At 44.7% G+C, this 17885-nt stretch overlaps 1 protein-coding gene across 7 annotated transcripts in view; it reads left to right on the plus strand.

Moving 5' to 3' along the window:
* The window catches only part of TCAIM (T cell activation inhibitor, mitochondrial), a 56245-nt gene that overhangs the window by 7201 nt on the left and 31159 nt on the right, over nucleotides 1–17885 (plus strand). For all 7 annotated transcript variants that reach the window (XR_008443983.1, XM_054019821.1, XM_054019820.1 and 4 more), the window contains exons 3-5: nucleotides 6695–6830; nucleotides 7497–7650; nucleotides 9006–9246. Coding sequence is in view for 6 of the 7 variants with exons in the window: in XM_054019821.1 (XP_053875796.1) it covers nucleotides 6695–6830; nucleotides 7497–7650; nucleotides 9006–9246 (531 nt within the window). In the remaining variant the exon portion in view is untranslated. The remainder of the gene's footprint in view (nucleotides 1–6694; nucleotides 6831–7496; nucleotides 7651–9005; nucleotides 9247–17885) is intronic.

The following is a 17885-nucleotide window of genomic DNA, read 5'->3' on the forward strand; positions in this document are numbered from 1 at the left end:
TCTTCCTTTATACAATCTTCTTCATCTATGATGGAAATTAAATCTGTCAACATCCCTCCTCTTCCCTGTTCTTGCCTCTTTCCTCACTTTCAGCACTCTCGTTTTCAAATAAGCTTATTTTCTTTCACTCCAATCTACCTCCTTATATCATTTTGTCTTCTATACAAGAATATGCTTGGGAAATGAAGTAAGTTTGCTCAGGATTAAGAATAGCCATGGGCATGTGGTTCTCAGAAGTGAACAAGGGATGCCTTCTCTGTGTTGAAATATATGATTATTTCTTCTTCAAGTGCGTGTTCATGTCAATTCCAATTAGGTGTGCACGTGCCACATGCACAGCAGCCAGAAGGTTTTTCCTCTAGCAGCCTCCGTTGGGTTGGCCTGGGTGCCCCCTGTGGTCGCGCCTTCATTGCGCTCACTGTAGGGCCCTGCCGACCCGCCATCCCCTCAGTTCCTTCTTACCACCTGTGACAGTTAGCCTGAATGCTCGTGGCTCTTGCTCTGCAAGTGCAATTCCCCTAGTTTCTTTAACTTCTTTGTGTAAATAGTTCATATATAGAGTATAGTTAGTGTTAGTTTTCGATAAGGTTTAGTTGGGGGGTGCACCCTTTGGTTCCCCCCGTGATGGGTTGGATCACAGAAACCCCCTTGGGGGCTGCCAACTGATGTGCTAAGACTACTTCTACCCCTGCTTTTCCCTGCCAGCTTGGGACTCCAGCACCCTGTCTTGTTGAGCCAGACACATCAGTCTGCTCTAACACAGACCCAGAACCACGTGCCCCAAAGCTGCAGACTTAGCTGAAAGCATCTTACAGAACTATTCCTTTCTTTAACACTCAGATGCCCAACTCCCAATGGAGTCTAAACCCCAAATAAATCCGTTTTACTCATAAATTGTTCGCTCTCTATAACACTGATAGAGAGAGATGCACAGCTATTTGCACCCCCCCCCCAGTATTAATACATACTCTGGGTTAATTAATAAGTAAAAAGTGATTTTATTAAATACAAAAAGTAGGATTTAAGTGGTTTCAAGTAATAGCAGACAGAACAAAGAGAATTATGAAGCAAAATAAGATAGAACACGCAAGTCTAATATGTATGTCTAATACAGTAAGAAAACTTAATACAGATAAAAACCTCACCTTCAGAGGAATTCCAGTAAACTTCCTTTTACAGACTAGTCTCCATTTAGTCTGGGTCCAGCAATCACTCACACCCCCTATAGTTACTGTCCTTTGTTCCAGTTTCTTTCAGGTATCCTTGGGGGTGGAGAGGCTCTCTCTTTAGCCAGCTGAAGACAAAATGGAGGGGTCTCCCAGGGGTTTAAATAAACTTTCTCTTGTGGGTGGAGACCATCTCCTCTCTCCTATGCAAAGTCCAGCTCCAAGATGGAGTTTTGGAGTCACATGGGCAAGTCACATGTCCATGCATGACTCAGTTTTTACAGGCAGCAGCCATTGTTTACATGCTACCTTGAACGTCCTCAGGTAGACTTCTTATGTGGATTGGAGCCTTCCAAGATTCACTGTCCTTTAAGTAATTCTTGATTTGCACATTCCTTTCTCAAGAAGCTGACCAAATGCTTTACAAAAGCTTCTTAGAAATCAAACAAGTACACAGCCAGTATTCATAACTTCGAATACAACAATGACACATGCATACAAATAGGAGGAATGTATTCAGTAAATCATTACCTTTACAGAGATATGTTACATGGCATGTGTAGCATAAAACATATTCCAATTATGTCATATATACATTCATAAACATATTTCCATAAAGCTTCATGGGGTACACCATCACACTCCCCCTTTTTTCCCTGATACTGGGGCATGCCTCAGTCCCCAGGGTTTAAACCCTGCATAGACTGTGGCAAGCATATGCCAAAAAGTGACCCTCATGTTTCCTGCCTGAAGTGTCTGGAGGAAGGCCACCTCAAGGAGCGCTGCAAAATCTGCAGAGGTTTTCGGTTGCGGACCCAAAAAGAGAGGGAGCAGCACCTCAAAGTATTGCTAAATGAGGTTGCTTTGGATGCCCATTCGGACCCCTGCTCAGCGGAGCCAACGCTGAGCACTTCGGCACCATGGCACAGTGCCCTGGAACCGTCAGGACACGAGTCGGCACTGAGAAAGGACTCCAATAGAGACTCTCGGCACCAGCAGGCATCTCCTCATAGGAGCTCTGCGCACTCTCATTCTCCAGTCCCGCACAAGAAGAGAAGACCTGAGAGGGGACGCTCCACCACGCCCAGAGTAGCGCTGAAGGAGCACGCCGCTATGAGACCCACATCGGGCCACACAAGCTCGGCATCCACATTGAAGGTTGCGTTGACTCCAGACTCTCCCTAGGACCAGTTGAGTCTGGACCCCCTCCCCTCCTCTGTCTGGGAGAACCGTGACTTGCAAATACCATCCACACTGGAGACATTCGAGGCAACTGAAGACCTGATCACCCTCACAGCACTGCTGCCGCGCCTCCTCTCTCTCTCTCTCCCCCCCCCCCCCCCCCCCCAGACAGGACAGGACGCCTGCAGCAGTCTCAGCACCACCCATGAGACCTGGGCGCCATCCAGGGGCAAACCGGCGATAATGCCATGCCGATTGCCATCCCCTCGGCACCGATCACCAGTGCCATCAACAAGCGTGCAGGTAGGGGAGCTGCACCAGTCCCCTAGCCCTAGATGCCGCTCTCCAGCACAGATGCACTCTGCTCCTCCGTGGTCATCTTATACAGAGTCCTCGGAGTCAGAAACAGAGTCCTACTGCTCCCGGTCCAGGAGGAGCAGGAGTTAGATCCCACAGACAAGGATACCATCTCCAACCGAGACCGTAGCCGGGTCAGTGGCTGCCCAGTGACCATTTTGGACCCCTGGACCTTCTGCCAGGGCCAGAGTCACTGGTCCTATTCTAGGTCGGCGACATATGTGCCCTCAGCCTCCCAGATGGTCGCTGTACCTCTGGCGTCAATGTCAGCCGTGCTCGTGGGGCACTGACAGCGGCACCAGCCTTGGCTGCCCTGGTACCAGCTGCACCACAAGATCCCCTCAGTGCCGGGGGTAGCGAGCAGGAACCACTCCCGACTAGGGCCTTGTCGTCCTTCTCGCCTGACAAGGCAGTGGTTTGCACATCAATGGCCCCAGCCCTAGAGGAGGGTGCTCCAACAATTGATGCACAGGGTAGCGCAAAATGTGGGCACCCAGACTGAGGAGGTGGTCGAGTCCTCTGACCCGATGGAGGACATCCTTGCTCCTTCTGGTCCCTCCTCTATCGCCCTGCCTCTGATATGGACCATACAAGAGACCACTAAGATTTGGCAGACTCCAGTCTCTTTGCCACCAACGGCAAAGTGGAATGAGTGGAGGTATTTCATTCCCTTTAAAGGGTTCGGGCACCTCTATACCCACCCTCCCCTAGACTCCCTAGTGGTAGCCAAGGCGAATGAGCGGGAGCGGCAAGGCTGCTAGGGCCCCTTCCCAAAAAATTGGGAGGCAAAAAAGATGGGCCTCTGGGAGGAAAATTTGTGTCACTGGGGGGCTACAATTCTAGGTCTCTAACCACCAGGCTGTCCTCGGCAGGTACAATTACAACTCCTGCAGAGTGATGGCCGAATTCACAGAGTTGTTGCCGGAGGACTCCAGGGAAGAATTCTCTCTAGTGGCGTAAGGAAAGCTGGTTTCTCTGAGTCTCACTTCAGGCAGCCCTTGACGTGGCAGACTTACTGGGTATAGCCATGAGATGGAGCACCTAGCTACAGGGGTCTGGGCTTCCTTATGAGGTCCAGCAAACAATTCAAGACCTCCCCTTTGAGGGTTCGGCCTTGTTTTCGGAGAAAACAGACTCCTGGCTTCATAGCCTGAAAGACTCAAGGGCCACCCTCAAGTCTCTGGGCCTCACCACTCCGGCAAACCAGTGGAAACATTTTAAGCCACAGCCCCCCGACCTTGTTTATACCAGCCTCAAAATAGGCAGGACTTCTCCCGCAGGTGGGGTGGAAACAACAGAAAGAGGCCCCACTCTTCAGGCCAGGGCTCTGGTCAGGCGAAGCAGTCTGCTGGCCAGAAGCAGACCTTGTGAAGATGCGCCATGGGGCAACGCACTAGTCTGGACACTGGATCCATACCACCTTACCTTCTCGTGCTGACTGTCCCCTTTCTTCCCTGTGTGGGCCTGTATTACATCGGATCGCTGGGTACTCCGCATGGTTGAAAGGGGATAGTCCCACCATTTCTGTGCCCTTCCATCCCCCTTCCCTGTCCCTCTTCAGGGACCCTGATCATGAGCAACTCCTCATACAAGAGGTGCACTTGCTCTTGTTGCTTGGGCAGTGGAAGAGGTTCCTCTGGAGCTGAAGGGTTAGGGCTTCTATTCCCGGTATTTCCCAAAACCAGAAGCCAAAGGCGGCCTCAGGCCCATTCTAGACCTGAAAGATCTCAACAAGTTTATGAAGAAACTGAAGTTCCCCATGGTCTCTTTGGCCGCCATTATCCCTTCCTTGGATCCAGGGGACTGGTATGCCACCCTTGACTTGAAGGATGCTTACTTTCACATTTAGATTATGCTGTCCCACAGAAGGTACCTCAGATTCATGGTGAACTTCAAGCACTACTAGTTCACAGTCCTCCCATTTGGCCTGTCAGTGGCTCCTCAAGTGTTTACCAAGTACATTGCAGTTGTGGCTGTGTTCCTGCGCAAGCGATAGGTACAGGTGTTTCCGTACCTCGACGACTGGCTAATCAAGGGCCGCTTCAGGATGCAAGTGGAGGCACAACTTGGCTTCATCAGAGCAACTTTCGACGAACTGAGCCGTCTTCTCAATGCGCAAAAATCAACTCTGTCTCCCGTTTAGCAGATAGAGTTATAGGAGTGGTACTAGACTCCACACAGGCCACAGCGTACCTCCTGGAATCACGGTTCCGGTCCCTGGGTGACAACATTCAAAACCTCAGACAGTTCCCTACAACCACAGCAAGGAATTTCCTGAAGCTTCTGGGACACTTGGCCGCTTGTACCTATGTAGTACAGCATGCTAGACTCAGACTCGGGCCTCTTCAGGTGTGGCTAGCCTCGGTGTATCGCCCAGTTCAGGGTGGTCTGAACAAGATCGTCACTCTGCCTCATCCAGTCCTCAACTCCCTCCTGTGGTGGCTCGACCTGCAGGTAAGGTAGGCCAGGCCCTCCTTCACCAGACCTCACCCATCCCTTTTGCTGGCGATGGATGTGTCAGCATTGGGGTGGGGGGGCACACCTGGAAGACCTCAGGACACAAGGTCTCTGGTCCTAGGCGGAGCTCTCCCTTCACATCAACATCAGAGATTTGAAAGCAGTCCGCCTAGCATGCCAGACCTTCCGAGTTCATCTGGAGGGGAAATGTGTATCAGTCATGACAGACAACATGACAGTGATGTTTTATATAAATAGACGGAGGTGCACGCTCCTCTCCCCTGTGCCAGGAACCCCTTAGACTGTGGGACTTTTGCATAGCTCACTTGATCCTCCCTGGGGTACAGAACGAGTTGGCAGACTATCTCAGCAGGTTGTTCCACGGCCATGAGTGGTCCTTGCACCCGGATGTTGCGAACTTTATTTTTCAACTCTATCTATCTCCTGCCCCTCCGCTCACAGCGCACTCCACGAGGGCACAGGCTTCATCAGCTGTATTCCTGGTGCATGTTCCATCCAAGGAAATATGCAGAGCAGCGACATGGTCATCAATACACATTTTTGCCTCGCATTGCGCTGTTACCCAGCAGGCCAGAGATGATGCAGCCTTTGGTAGAGCAGTGCTACAGTCAGTGAACCTTTGAGCTCTGACCCCGCCTCCAAAATTTGGGCTTGGTAATCCACTTAATTGGAATTGACATGAACAAGCACTCGAAGAAAAAACGGTTACTTACCTTCTCGTTACTGTTATTCAAGATGTGTTGTTCATGTCTATTCCAATACCCACCCTCCTACTCATTTGTCCAAGCAGCCAGCAAGACGGAACTGAGGGGGTGGATGGTAGACAGGCCCCTATATTGAGCACCATGAAGGTGCGACCCCAGGGGCCACCCGGGCCAACCCAACAAAGGCCACTAGGAGAAAAACCTTCCAGCTGCCATTCGTGCAGTGCACACACACCTAATTGGAACAGACATGAACAACACATCTCAAAGAACAACAGTTACAAGAAGGTAAGTAACTGAGGGGTTTTTTTAGCCCAGAACTAATGCTTTGTTTTTATATCACTTTTCATCCAAGAATAGCAAAGTGCTTTACAAATATTAAACTTCTTAGCTACTTTCGCACCTTCAAGTTATGGGCATTGACTTTGAGAAACAATTCCAAGATGGCAACCCTTAGTACCGCTGACTATTCCAATCACCAGTGTTTAAAAGAAGTATTTGTGTGGAGGATTTCATATATGAACTTATAACATGCATACCTTACCTTCTCCAAATACCACTTTTTGAATGCCACTAATCAGAACCATTAGCATCAATCATCTTTGTAACACAGTAGGCCTGTTCTGGTTAAATAGGATTTTGTAGATCCCATGGGACAAAATCCAGCCTTCTAGTATGGCTTATTTTTAAGTGATTGTATTTCATATGAGTGTTTGCACCATTTTGGTAACATTTCTTTTATGTAGTTTATATTACTTTTTCATATAGTGGTTACTTTAATACATAAAGATTTTATTACCTTGTTAGGTTGTGTCTGGAGAAAATATTGCTACAGTGGGTTCTTCAGACAAGACCTTTGTCAGGTGCTGAAGCCGTCAATGCTCTCAGACCTTTCTATTTTGCTGTGCATCCAGATTTCTTTGGCCAGCATCCCAGAGAAAGGGTAAAAATATATTTTTGTTTCTAATGGTGTTTTCATTTATATGGTATATGAAGAATGGAAGTATGTTATTAGTTTAGTTTTTACGCTGTCAAAGTTTGATCTACATATTGTAGAATTAAAATGATTGATATTGGTGATTAGGAAAATAGAACTTTAACAAGAAAGTGTCCAGCAAATTCTTATAATTTGGACAAAGTATATCCCCAAACTCACTAATCAGCCTTTCACTATGCATTGCTGTCTCTGACAATCTGGAGTCTTGATCCATACAAAACATAGAACTAATGCAACACTCCATTTTATTTTTTTAAAACCTGTGACAACCCTTACAAAGAATGACCTTTTACTTTTAATCAAACCTAATTTTTACCTGGTTTTGGAAGCTATCTTGAACATTATATATGCCTTAACTTCCGTTTACCCTTATCTACCATCAAGTCAGCTATTCATGCAATGAAGACAATTTTTTAATAAAATTACTCAGTCACCTTTCTATTTGGAATACATTGATGTGTTTTCGTGGAATTGTGAACTATGTTTAATATTTCGAAATTTAGTTGTATCTTATTAAACTAACACTGTTAGCCTACTTTTAAATAAATATGCTATGTTGAGAAAGCGGACAAAATTAAGTATTTACAGTGGCTCTTATTTTGTTTTCTACAGGAAATCAATGAAAACTCTCTTAAGAGGTTAAATGGCTATTTGGAGAATCTCCAGAAACCAGGATTTAAGTCTTTTAAGCCAACTCAACTCACTTTTTATGTGAGAGATACAGAACAAAACTCTTCTGATGTCCAAGAATCCTTCAGTGCTGCAGGTGCCTTTTTTATCTGACAATTTCTCTTGCAAAATTAAATACTGAAAATCCTTTCCATAGTTTTGTACTCTTCACACCTTTTATAGTGCCTTATCTAATACCCATTGATGTCAATTGGCATTGGATCAGGCCCCTAAAGGCCATCCCAAGTAATTACACATTTTTCTAATGGAAAATCTTTATTAAGAGAGAGTGGTTATAATGGGTTTAAATGTAACTAGGAGTCCAGTCAATAATCTTACAATGAAATTGAAATAATACCCTGAAATACTTGCCAGATATCAATGCTTTTAATTCAACTGTCTGTGTATAACTTGAAGATAGTTTAGGGTGTTACTTTTATTTTCTCATTATTTGGTCCAGCTGTAGCATGTAGACTCTCAGTATGTTATAGAAGTGCTGAATGACCTAGAGTAGCAGGGGTACATTTTAAAGTGCAATTTGTAAATTTCAGTTAATATTCGCTTAAGAGAACATACAGTGCTTCACTGGCAAGTTTGGTATGCTTGTCTCTGAATTTTCCTCAGATTTTTTACAATTTTGTCTAATGAAGTGTTAGTCTGTATTTTAATTCATGTTCTGTTTTCTTATGGTCAGAAAATTCTCACATAAATGAATTTTGAGTGATCCTTCTGCTAGAAGAAGAAAATCAAACTAGCCGGCAGAGAAAAATAGTGGTATATTTGAGCCACTTAGATATAAGAAAAAAAGAGGGGTTGTTTAGTAGTTGGAACAGGGGGGACTGGGTCTATGTGGTTCTGTTCCTGCTTTTGCCACTGACTTGCTGTAACACTGTGCGAGTCAGTTAACATCTCTGTGCCTTAGTTTACACCTCTGTAGAATATGTGTAATGCTTGTCTCTGGAATTTCATAGGTGTTGAGGCTTACTGTTTGTGAAGTAGTCTTAGATCCTTGCCTGTCTACAGTATATTTAATCCAAAGTAGTATTTTTTTGTTAATAAATCTTACATAAAGGGCTCTCGGACAAAACTGTTGGAGTTAAAGCAATAGAAGTGTTTGCACCTCCGTCAACTTTATTTTCTATTTGTCACAATTGCAGATAAGCTTCAGATTCACCCATTGAGCCAAATAGTTGAAATATCCTAGTAGTTATAGCTCTGGACTTGTACAGTTGTAAATATTAAACTATATTCTGATGCCTTCTGCCATGATAATAGTTTGAAATCTACAGTACTTGTTAAATAAATGTTATAATTTCACTTTGAAATTTATCATATAATACATGTATGGTTTGTTTTAGCTTTAAGACAAGAATGAAACAATGTGAATGCATCTAAAAGCTCAGCTGTTCAGTTGAATACAGTATTAATTGTTTTGAGGGTTGCGTTTTATAGGTTTTCGAGCCGTCAGTTTTACTTTGCACACCAGGGACTTATTAAGCACAGTATTGGACATTCTCAACTCCTGCAGCTTATCTACTGAGCATGTCCAAAGTGTGAACTCTCAGCCTCACAAAGAAGTAAAAGGGACGTTTTACAGGCCTATCAAATGGGACAAGACTTACTACTCATTTACTGGATTCAAGGATCCTGAGGAAGAACTAGAACAAGCCCAGAGGGTGGAAATTACTCTAATGTAGGTAAAGGTTTTTATTTAACTAAACTAGTGTTTTGTAATATACCGTATATACTCGTTCATAAGCCGAATATTTTTGGTAAAAAAGTGAAGCATCAAAGAGCGGGGGTTGGCTTATAAATGGGTCGACACCAAAATTTGATGATTTTAAACTCTATGGAATCATTGAATTGAATATCTAATACATTGTCGTTTTGTTTACCTGGAGTGTCTGCAGGCATGGAGCCCCTCAGCTCCCATTGGCTGGGAACGGCGAACCGCGGCCACAGGGAGCTGAGGGGCTCCATGCCTGCAGACACTCCAAGTAAACAAAACAGCCCGACTCGCCAGCGGCTTACCCTGACGGCCGGGAGCCAAAGTTTGCCAACCCCTGAAATATAGGATCGGCTTATGAAAGGGTCATACAGTTTTTGCTATTTTTACCTAACCATCTTGGGGTGTCAGCTTATAAACGAACGGGATAATGAGTGAATATATACGGTACTTTAAGTAGTCTGATTTTAGTAGTGGTAAAATAAGTTAAGAATTTTTGACAAACTGCTAAATTTTTATCACTCCCTCCAAGTATTGTTCTTTACCTGACAGTGATGTAATTGACCAGTGTTCAAATGAGCAACTGCAGTAATCATAGACTCTGGTGAACGATGGGCAAACAGGCAAGGAATGTTTAATCCTAGTTTTTCATTGGTTTGCTGTGGAATACCACTTAGATTCATCAGGGAAATCAACAGATTTCAAGTGTTATAACTCAGTCAGTACTCTGTCTCTTGTAATTTACTTAGAGCTTTCGGAACACAAAATAATGAATTTAAATCTATACAAGTCAAGACATTAATTGGGCACCATGTTATAGAGCCCTATAAAAATGCTTTATATCTGTATAGTGTGGTTTTTGCAGTGCCTATCATTTTTTTGTGTATAAGCTTCTAACATCTGTTTCAGCCTTAGGGCATCATCTTAAATATCCAAAGGTTTGGCAATTTAATATATGCAGTTAACTTACACTACATGCAATATGTTGTGATTTAGAAATCAACTGCTGAAAATTGCTTAGTATTCTTAATAATCCTGAATGAGCTTACTACTAATTTCTGAAGAAATAAACGCTGATCATGAGACACTTCAAAAATGACTGAATTAAAACAAAAAAGGCATTATACAATTTAATTTTTAGTCCCTTGAATATAATAACGCAAAATGTGTGGTGTTTATGCCAAGTGCCAAACTAATTAGAATGTAAGCTCTTCAGGGCAGAGAGCATGATACCCAGCACATAAGGTCATTGTACTACTGCAAAACACATAACAGATCTAAGTTGTACATGAGTTTTGTTTTCTGTCTGTGTGTAATTGTACATCCTTTTCTTCTATATCACGGGCCAGTTATGATTACTTCATAATTTGTATAAATTGTCATTTGAAGAGGGACCTTTTTCTTGTATCTGTTTTATTTTCATGCTTGAGTTTAGTACTTTTTCTTAGCGATGGAGTATAATATTGCTCTTGTAAAAACAAGAAACTGCAATCAATCAGTTGTGTATAGAGGGCATTTGGATAACTGAAATAGTTTAAAAGGGTAAATAGAGTAAAGGAGATCATTAAGTATCTCTTAGAAATAATTGATTTTAATCTTTGAATGTCTCAAATATTTTTCCAGTTATAGCAAAAGCTCCACCACGTTTCTGACCAGTATTACAGCTATCATTTACTATTTTGTTTTGAGGACAATATACATTGTTGACTTAGGACATCTCTACACTGAGACTTCACACTCTGGCTTGCCATGTAGGAATCTACAGCACATTAGCTGACCGCTCACTGGCTGGCTATGCGGACTGCTACTGTGCACTAATAGTTCCAGAGTGTTGTCTCCATGTGGGCAAGCCCTGAGAAGTCCATCTGCTGCTTGAAGTTACACCAAAATTACAGTTCAGTCAAAATACCTTCCTGTGAACAACTGAATCCCCGTCACTGTTAAGAAGGGTTAAAGGCCAGTTGGGCATATTCACTCCACGTGGGTGGAAATTAAATAGTTATCAAATAGAGAGGGAGGACAAAAAAAATCCGGGGATAACTCAGCAGACACCTGGGCCTTATAAATAGGCTGAGAGAGTTCAGTGTTGGGGAGAAAGCCACAGGAAGCAGGTAGGTCGTTTCTGCAAAGAGCCAAAGTGCCAGATACTGGTAGAGGCTAGAGGCCTCAGGAAGGTTTAGATTCAGTGGGACAGTGCTTGATACCAGAACTGAGGAAAGGCAGTGAAACCCCAGGAAAGGGTTAAGTGCAGGGCCCAGAGAATAGATTGATTTTTTGGTAGTTTGGATTACGCTTGAATGTTTCGTTAAACTGAAAGGGATTTGGACTAGTAGCTTCTCAGCCAGAGGGCTGAATGGCCTGCAAAGACAGGCAGCCTGCAGGGGGCTCTGTGTGGTCATAGTGCCCCTCAGGTTTGGCATGGCTGTTCTTCTGTCTCCATCTGTGGAGGGATGGATGGGCCAAACCTGAGTGGTGCTGTGACAGTATGTCAGGTCACAATGCTCGTAGCGGGGAGCAGAGCCAAGCCAAGCTCCACAGGACAGGAGCTGCGACTGCAGGGTGGCCTCAGTGTGGGCTTTATTCAAATTCACAATTACCATGAACGCTAATGCTATGATTTTGACACAGCCGTCACAATCAGGGCAAAATACTGGCTAATGGTATGGATTCAGCTCAGAAAACAAGTTCATATAAGGTGTGGCATCTGAAATATCACTAAAATATGGAATGTGATATAGTGGAATAATTTTTATCTCATGTTATTTTAGGATTGTAAAATAATGCTCTAGTATTACTAGTGTATATTTGCATTTTGCTATTCACATTTGTGCAGCACAAAAATAATGGGCTATTTTTAATACTGTAGATGTGGCCTTAATTGTATTTATGTGCACTGCACACAACTGCTAAGACCTGAGATTTTGTACTCAATAGATCCCTCTCTTTTGGTTCATTGGGTCTGGTAAAAGCACCCACAGTTTTAAAATTGTGCTGTTGGGCTCACTTCACATTGTCCTTGCTTAGATATTTAGATTGCCCTGTTTCCCTCTCCTGCCCCCCAGCCATCCTATATGTTCCAGAAGTCAATTCATTCCTGCTGGTTATCAGTGACGAAGGAACCCTACAACTGTGACCTCTACTCATCAGTGTTCATCCTAGCTCATGTGAGGTATCAAAGTATTTCATCCCTCATATCTCTCCCCCACTCTATTATATCCTTTGGCTCTGGTGTCAGTTTCCTTAAATTTAAAAACAAAACACACCACAACCTTGTGTTAGTCTTCAGAGGCACTGACTTCTGACGGAGTTGTTTTAGAGCTGCTCGTGTAAACCACACCAGTCTTCAGGCCTCTATCTTTCAGTCCCCTCAGAACAGCTAGAGTAATAGAGCTGCATCTCTAATACTACCAGAGGTTTCAGAGCAGCTTGTGTGGCAGTTGGTGCACAGCTTTTGAGGAGCTCAAGTTCTCACTTACAGATACATCAGAGGCATTCAGCAGCTTCAGTCACTTTTGACTCATTCCCTTTGGAATGTCACTGAGCTTCATAGACTGATCTTAATGCAAGGGCATCTTCAGTGCTCTTAAGACCTTGCTCCTTCCAGTGTGAAAAGAGTGTACATCACTGCTGCGCTTTATCTTTGAAGCACCAGTGGCACACTTCTCAGCACATTTTCTGGATCACGTGTTGTGTGGTGTGTTTTCTGTCTGCTTCCCTTTCTCTTTGAGTGAGAGGGGCCTCTGCAGCTTTAAAAAATGTGTATGTAGTCATACAATATCCATCACAAGTAGGCATGACTACTGTGTCTTGGTTCAGTGAGGATCACGCTTGACTAGGCTGTGAGATGATCACAGATGTCAATTTGAGTCATTAGGTCCCAGAGGGAGCTGCTCCTTACAAATTCCAGTGCTTCTGATAAGTCTGGAGAGAATTTGGCCTTAAATGAGTCAAAACTGATACCCCATGCTTCACATCAGGGCAGGCCTTAGGGGTGAGCGACCTGGGCAACCCGCCCAAGGTGCTGTAGTCAGGAGGGTACCATGGTGAAGAGGCAAGGGTCTCAGTTTCCCCCTTGCTGCCTGCGGAGTGCAGCCTGGCATGACGGGAGCGCCCACCTCCTTGCTCCGGAGCAGATGCCCCCTGCTTGCCACTACACCTGGTTTCCCAGCCCACCCTCTCAGTCCCACCTCTGACTCTGCAAGCCGATGAGCTCTTCCCCTGCATTCTTTGGGACTGTCCCAGCCTGGGCCATTCCTCCTTCCATGAGTGGCCTGAATGAAAGCAGTGCTGCCCAATAGAAGGTGAGTGTGGCATCTCAGCCGGCCAATGGGAACTAGAAGTTGCTGGCCTCTTTTGGTTTGGGAGAGGAAGGAAGCTGAAATTGCAAGAGAAAGAGATGAGTAAGTATGGGGAAGGTGGTTTCCTGACCCCATGTCCCAGCTCTCGGCCTCCCAGGGCTTCCAGCTCCCCCTCCACCCAGGGTCCCAGGAGGATCCCCCCTATGCCCCAGCTCCCAGGAAGCCCCTCTGCCCCCCAGGTGCCAGCCTCCCAGTTCTCAGGACCCCCATTCTCCCCAGGGTGCCCCCCAGGTCTTTGAGGTCCCATTCCCCTATTCCACACTCTGACCACCCAGTTTCCCAGCTCTCAGGGGCTCCCCCTTTCTCTTATCCCAAAGGGAGGTGTCAGTGCAGGGGGTTGGGGATATTTCAGGAGCGAACCTTCCACCATCACTACTCACCCTAGCTATCTCCAGTGCACTGGAATGTTTGCATTTTAACCTTCCCTGTCCCCCCAATAGCCTCCCTTCTCTGAGAGTGGGAAGGGGTATTTGAATATTGGGGATGCTCAGTATTGGGTTGTGGGGAGAGATCTGTCCTTTTGGAGCCCCCATGTCACTACCCCACCCCTGCCTTCCCACACAAGCAGACTATCTGTACTCCTCTGGTTCCCTCACCCCTTTCTGGGGCTCTCTCGTCACCAGGCTCCCCTGCCACCACAGCTCTCTGGTTCCCTCCTGTCGCTGTACCTTCCCTTGGGCTGCTGACCCTTTGTGGAGAGTCCAGGGAGGCACTGGGGGCTGGGGCAATGAGGGGGTGGGTGGGGAGCCCAGGGAGGCAGCGGGGGCCAGAGGCACCAAAATACAAGTTCACCCAGGGCGCTATTTTCCCTAAGGCTGGTCCTACTTCACATCAAGACCAAGTTGGCATTTTCTATGGTGGTGTAGGTCTGATGGGATAGATCCCATCATTCTACTTCCATCCTTTCAGAGCAGTCAACTAGATGTACCGTATCAATATTGCTGTAGTGCATTGAGCATGTCCTCATCATGTAGTTCTTAAAGCTGACTTTTGTGGTTAAATGAGGCATGATAATACTCCTATAGTGCTTAAACTCATTCTGTACCATTAGGGCTCATAAGACTTGTAGCTGACTTTGCCAGTGAGATACAGCTGTAATTTTAAAGTAACTCACAATAAATTGATGCATTCTCTGGATGTATTGAGATGATCCCTGATATCAACATACACAGATGGAGCTTCTGTGGCACTAAAGTGTCAGACTACTGTTCTGTCATGCCATAGTTGGTACAGAGACTTGGGAAAGCTTGGACACATTTCATTGCTACAAGAGTGGTCAAATTTAATATTTTTATCAGCTAACTGCCCTCTGCTGTCTGTGTCCTGTCATGGTGAGACAGTTTGCATACTCTAACGATCCCGAATCTGGGTTGCCGAGGACTTTTTTTCTCCAGCAGGTTCAACCATGCTGGACTGGTCTGTAGGGGAGGGGCCAGACAAAAGACACTCTGGCTCTCCATGTTGGGGGGCCTAAGCACAGGGCTAACAACCCTGTCCCATAAAAAAACAAAATATGTTACAGAAACTGCGGCAGAGAAATCAACCATTAATATGTGTGATGGCCTTCAGGAGTCAATGACCCATATGACTGCCAGTGGTGAAAGCCAAAAGGAAGCCACTGGCATGAAGACTGAAGTACTCAACACCAAGACAAAAACCAAACTTGTTTTTTGGAACGTAGGGACAATGTACGAAACTGGGAAGCCAGCTCAAGTCACAGCAGAGATGAAACGCTACAACTTACGCATCCTGGGTGTCAGCGAGAACAGATGGATGGTATCAGGAAGATTAAAAGCCTTGGGAGAAACTTTGCTGTATTCTGGCCGGGATGATGGACAACTTCCTGAGGTTGTTACCATCTTTTTGGAGAGGTAGTGGAGCAGTCCCTGCTTGAATGGAAGTCAATCAGCAGCAGACGTATGAGAGCCAGACTGAAAGGGAAACACAATAATATCACCCTGATTCAGTGCTATGCTCCAACAAATGACAGTGATGAAGAAGCAAAGGACAAATTCTACCTTGCACTACAGGCATAGTTAAGAGTACCACACCACAACCTAACTATCATCATGGGAGACCTGAATGCCAAGGTCAGTAGGGACAACACAAACAACGACAGAGCAATGAGAAGACATGTGTGGCACCATGAATGAAAACGGAGAGGCTGATGTTGATTTCTGCAATATGAACGATCTAGTCATCAGCAGAACCCTATTTCAACATTCTGAAATTCACAAGCTGACATAAGCGACAAAGAGTCCTGTGGCACCTTATAGACCAGGGGTCAGCAACCTTTCAGAAGTGGTGTGACGAGTCTTCATTTATTCACTCTAATTTAAGGTTTTGCATGCCAGTAATACATTTGAATATTTTTAGAAGGTCTCTTTCTATAAGTCTATAATATATATATTGTTGTATGTAAAGTAAATAAGGTTTTTAAAATGTTTAAGAAGCTTCATTTAAAATGTAGAGCGCCCCAGACCGGTGGCCAGGATCCAGGCAGTGTGAGCGCCACTGAAAATCAGCGTGCGTGCCGAAGGCGGCACACTCGCCATAGGTTTCCTACCCCTGTTATAGACTAACAGAAGTATTGGAGCATAAGCTTTCATGGGTGAATACCGACTTCGACAAAGTGGGTATTCATCCACGAAAGCTTATGCTCCAATACTTCTGTTAGTCTATAAGATGCCACAAGACTCCTTGTTGCTTTTTATAGATCCAGACTAACATGGCTACCCCTCTGATACAAGCTGACATGGGGTTCTCCAAATGGCAGAAATAAGAACCAGATTGACCATACAATGATCAATGGCAAATGACGACACTCACTGACAGATGTGAAGGTGAGAAGGGGAGCAGATATTGGCAACGACCACCACCTTGTGACAGCCTCCATCAAACTAAAACTGAGAAGCGTGGGTCCGCCAAACAAGGGACATAGACATTATGATGTTGACAAGCTAAAATCTCCTGAAATACAGAAAGCCTTCATTCTGCAGTTAAAGAACAGGTTTCAGGCACTTGCAGACCTTGATGAAGAGGAGGGGAATGCAAATGAGATCAACAAGAAGTGGGATAAAGTAACAATCTATAAACAGAGCAGTGAAGCCTGTCTAGGCTACAGGCAGAAGAGAAGAAAGGAGTGGTTTACACCCAACACATGGAATACCATAGAGCCCCGAAGAAAAAAGTTTTAGACACAAAATCCCAGAAGCTAAAGGACAAATACCACGAATAGTAGAGCAAGGCACACCAGGAGGTCAAACACCTTGTGAGAGCAGACAAATGACGTTATATTGATAATCTAGCAACACAAGCAGAGGAACAAGGAACCGTCTACCAAATGACATGGCTTATCAGTGGCAAATGGGAGACACCAACAAACATTCTCATCAGGGACAAACAAGGCCACTTATGGACAACTGAAAAACAACAAGAAATGTGCTGGACAGAGCATTTCAAAGAATTGCTGAACTGGGAGCCACCTATAGAGGAAGCAAACATTCAGGAGGCAGAAGAAGATCTTGATATCAACACAGACACCCCAACTAAGAAAGAGATCATTCAATCCATCAAATTCTTTAAAAATGGGAAAGCTCCTGGCAAGGATAACTTGAATGCAGAATTGTTCAAAGTAAATCCTGAGTTAGCAGCATCTATCCTGGCCTCTCTATTTACATCTTTCTAGGAAAGGGAAAAAGTGCCAGATGAGTGGACCAATGGGATTATAGTGAAGATATCAAAGAAAAGAACCCAATGATTGTAATAACGGGCGTGGTATCTCACTTTTATTTGTGCCAAACAAAGGTATTGTGTAAGATCATAGTCCAGCATATATCAGAGGCAGTTGATAGCATTCTTAAAAAAGAGCAAACCGGTTTTTGAAAAGGGCCTGGATGCACAGACCAGATTTTCACTCTACGAAACAGAATAGAACAATGCTTAGAATGGCTACGGCAATTCTACATAAACTTCATAGACTTTGAGAAGGCTTTTGATAGCATTCACAGGACCAGCCTATGGTGCATTCTGCGGGCATATGGAATCCCTCTCTGTATAATCAACATCATCAAAAGCTTCTTTTCCAACTTTACATGTAGTGTTGATCACAGTGAGCTCAGTTTTTGAAGTCATAATAGGAGTACAGCAGGGGTGTATCATGTCTGCAATCCTCTTCAGTATTGCCATTGACTGGGTAATGCGGCATACAACAAAAGACATGTCAAGAGGTATTAAATGGACACCCTT

Source organism: Malaclemys terrapin, chromosome 2 (genome assembly GCF_027887155.1).
Source record: "Malaclemys terrapin pileata isolate rMalTer1 chromosome 2, rMalTer1.hap1, whole genome shotgun sequence".
Taxonomy (NCBI): Eukaryota; Metazoa; Chordata; order Testudines; family Emydidae; genus Malaclemys; species Malaclemys terrapin.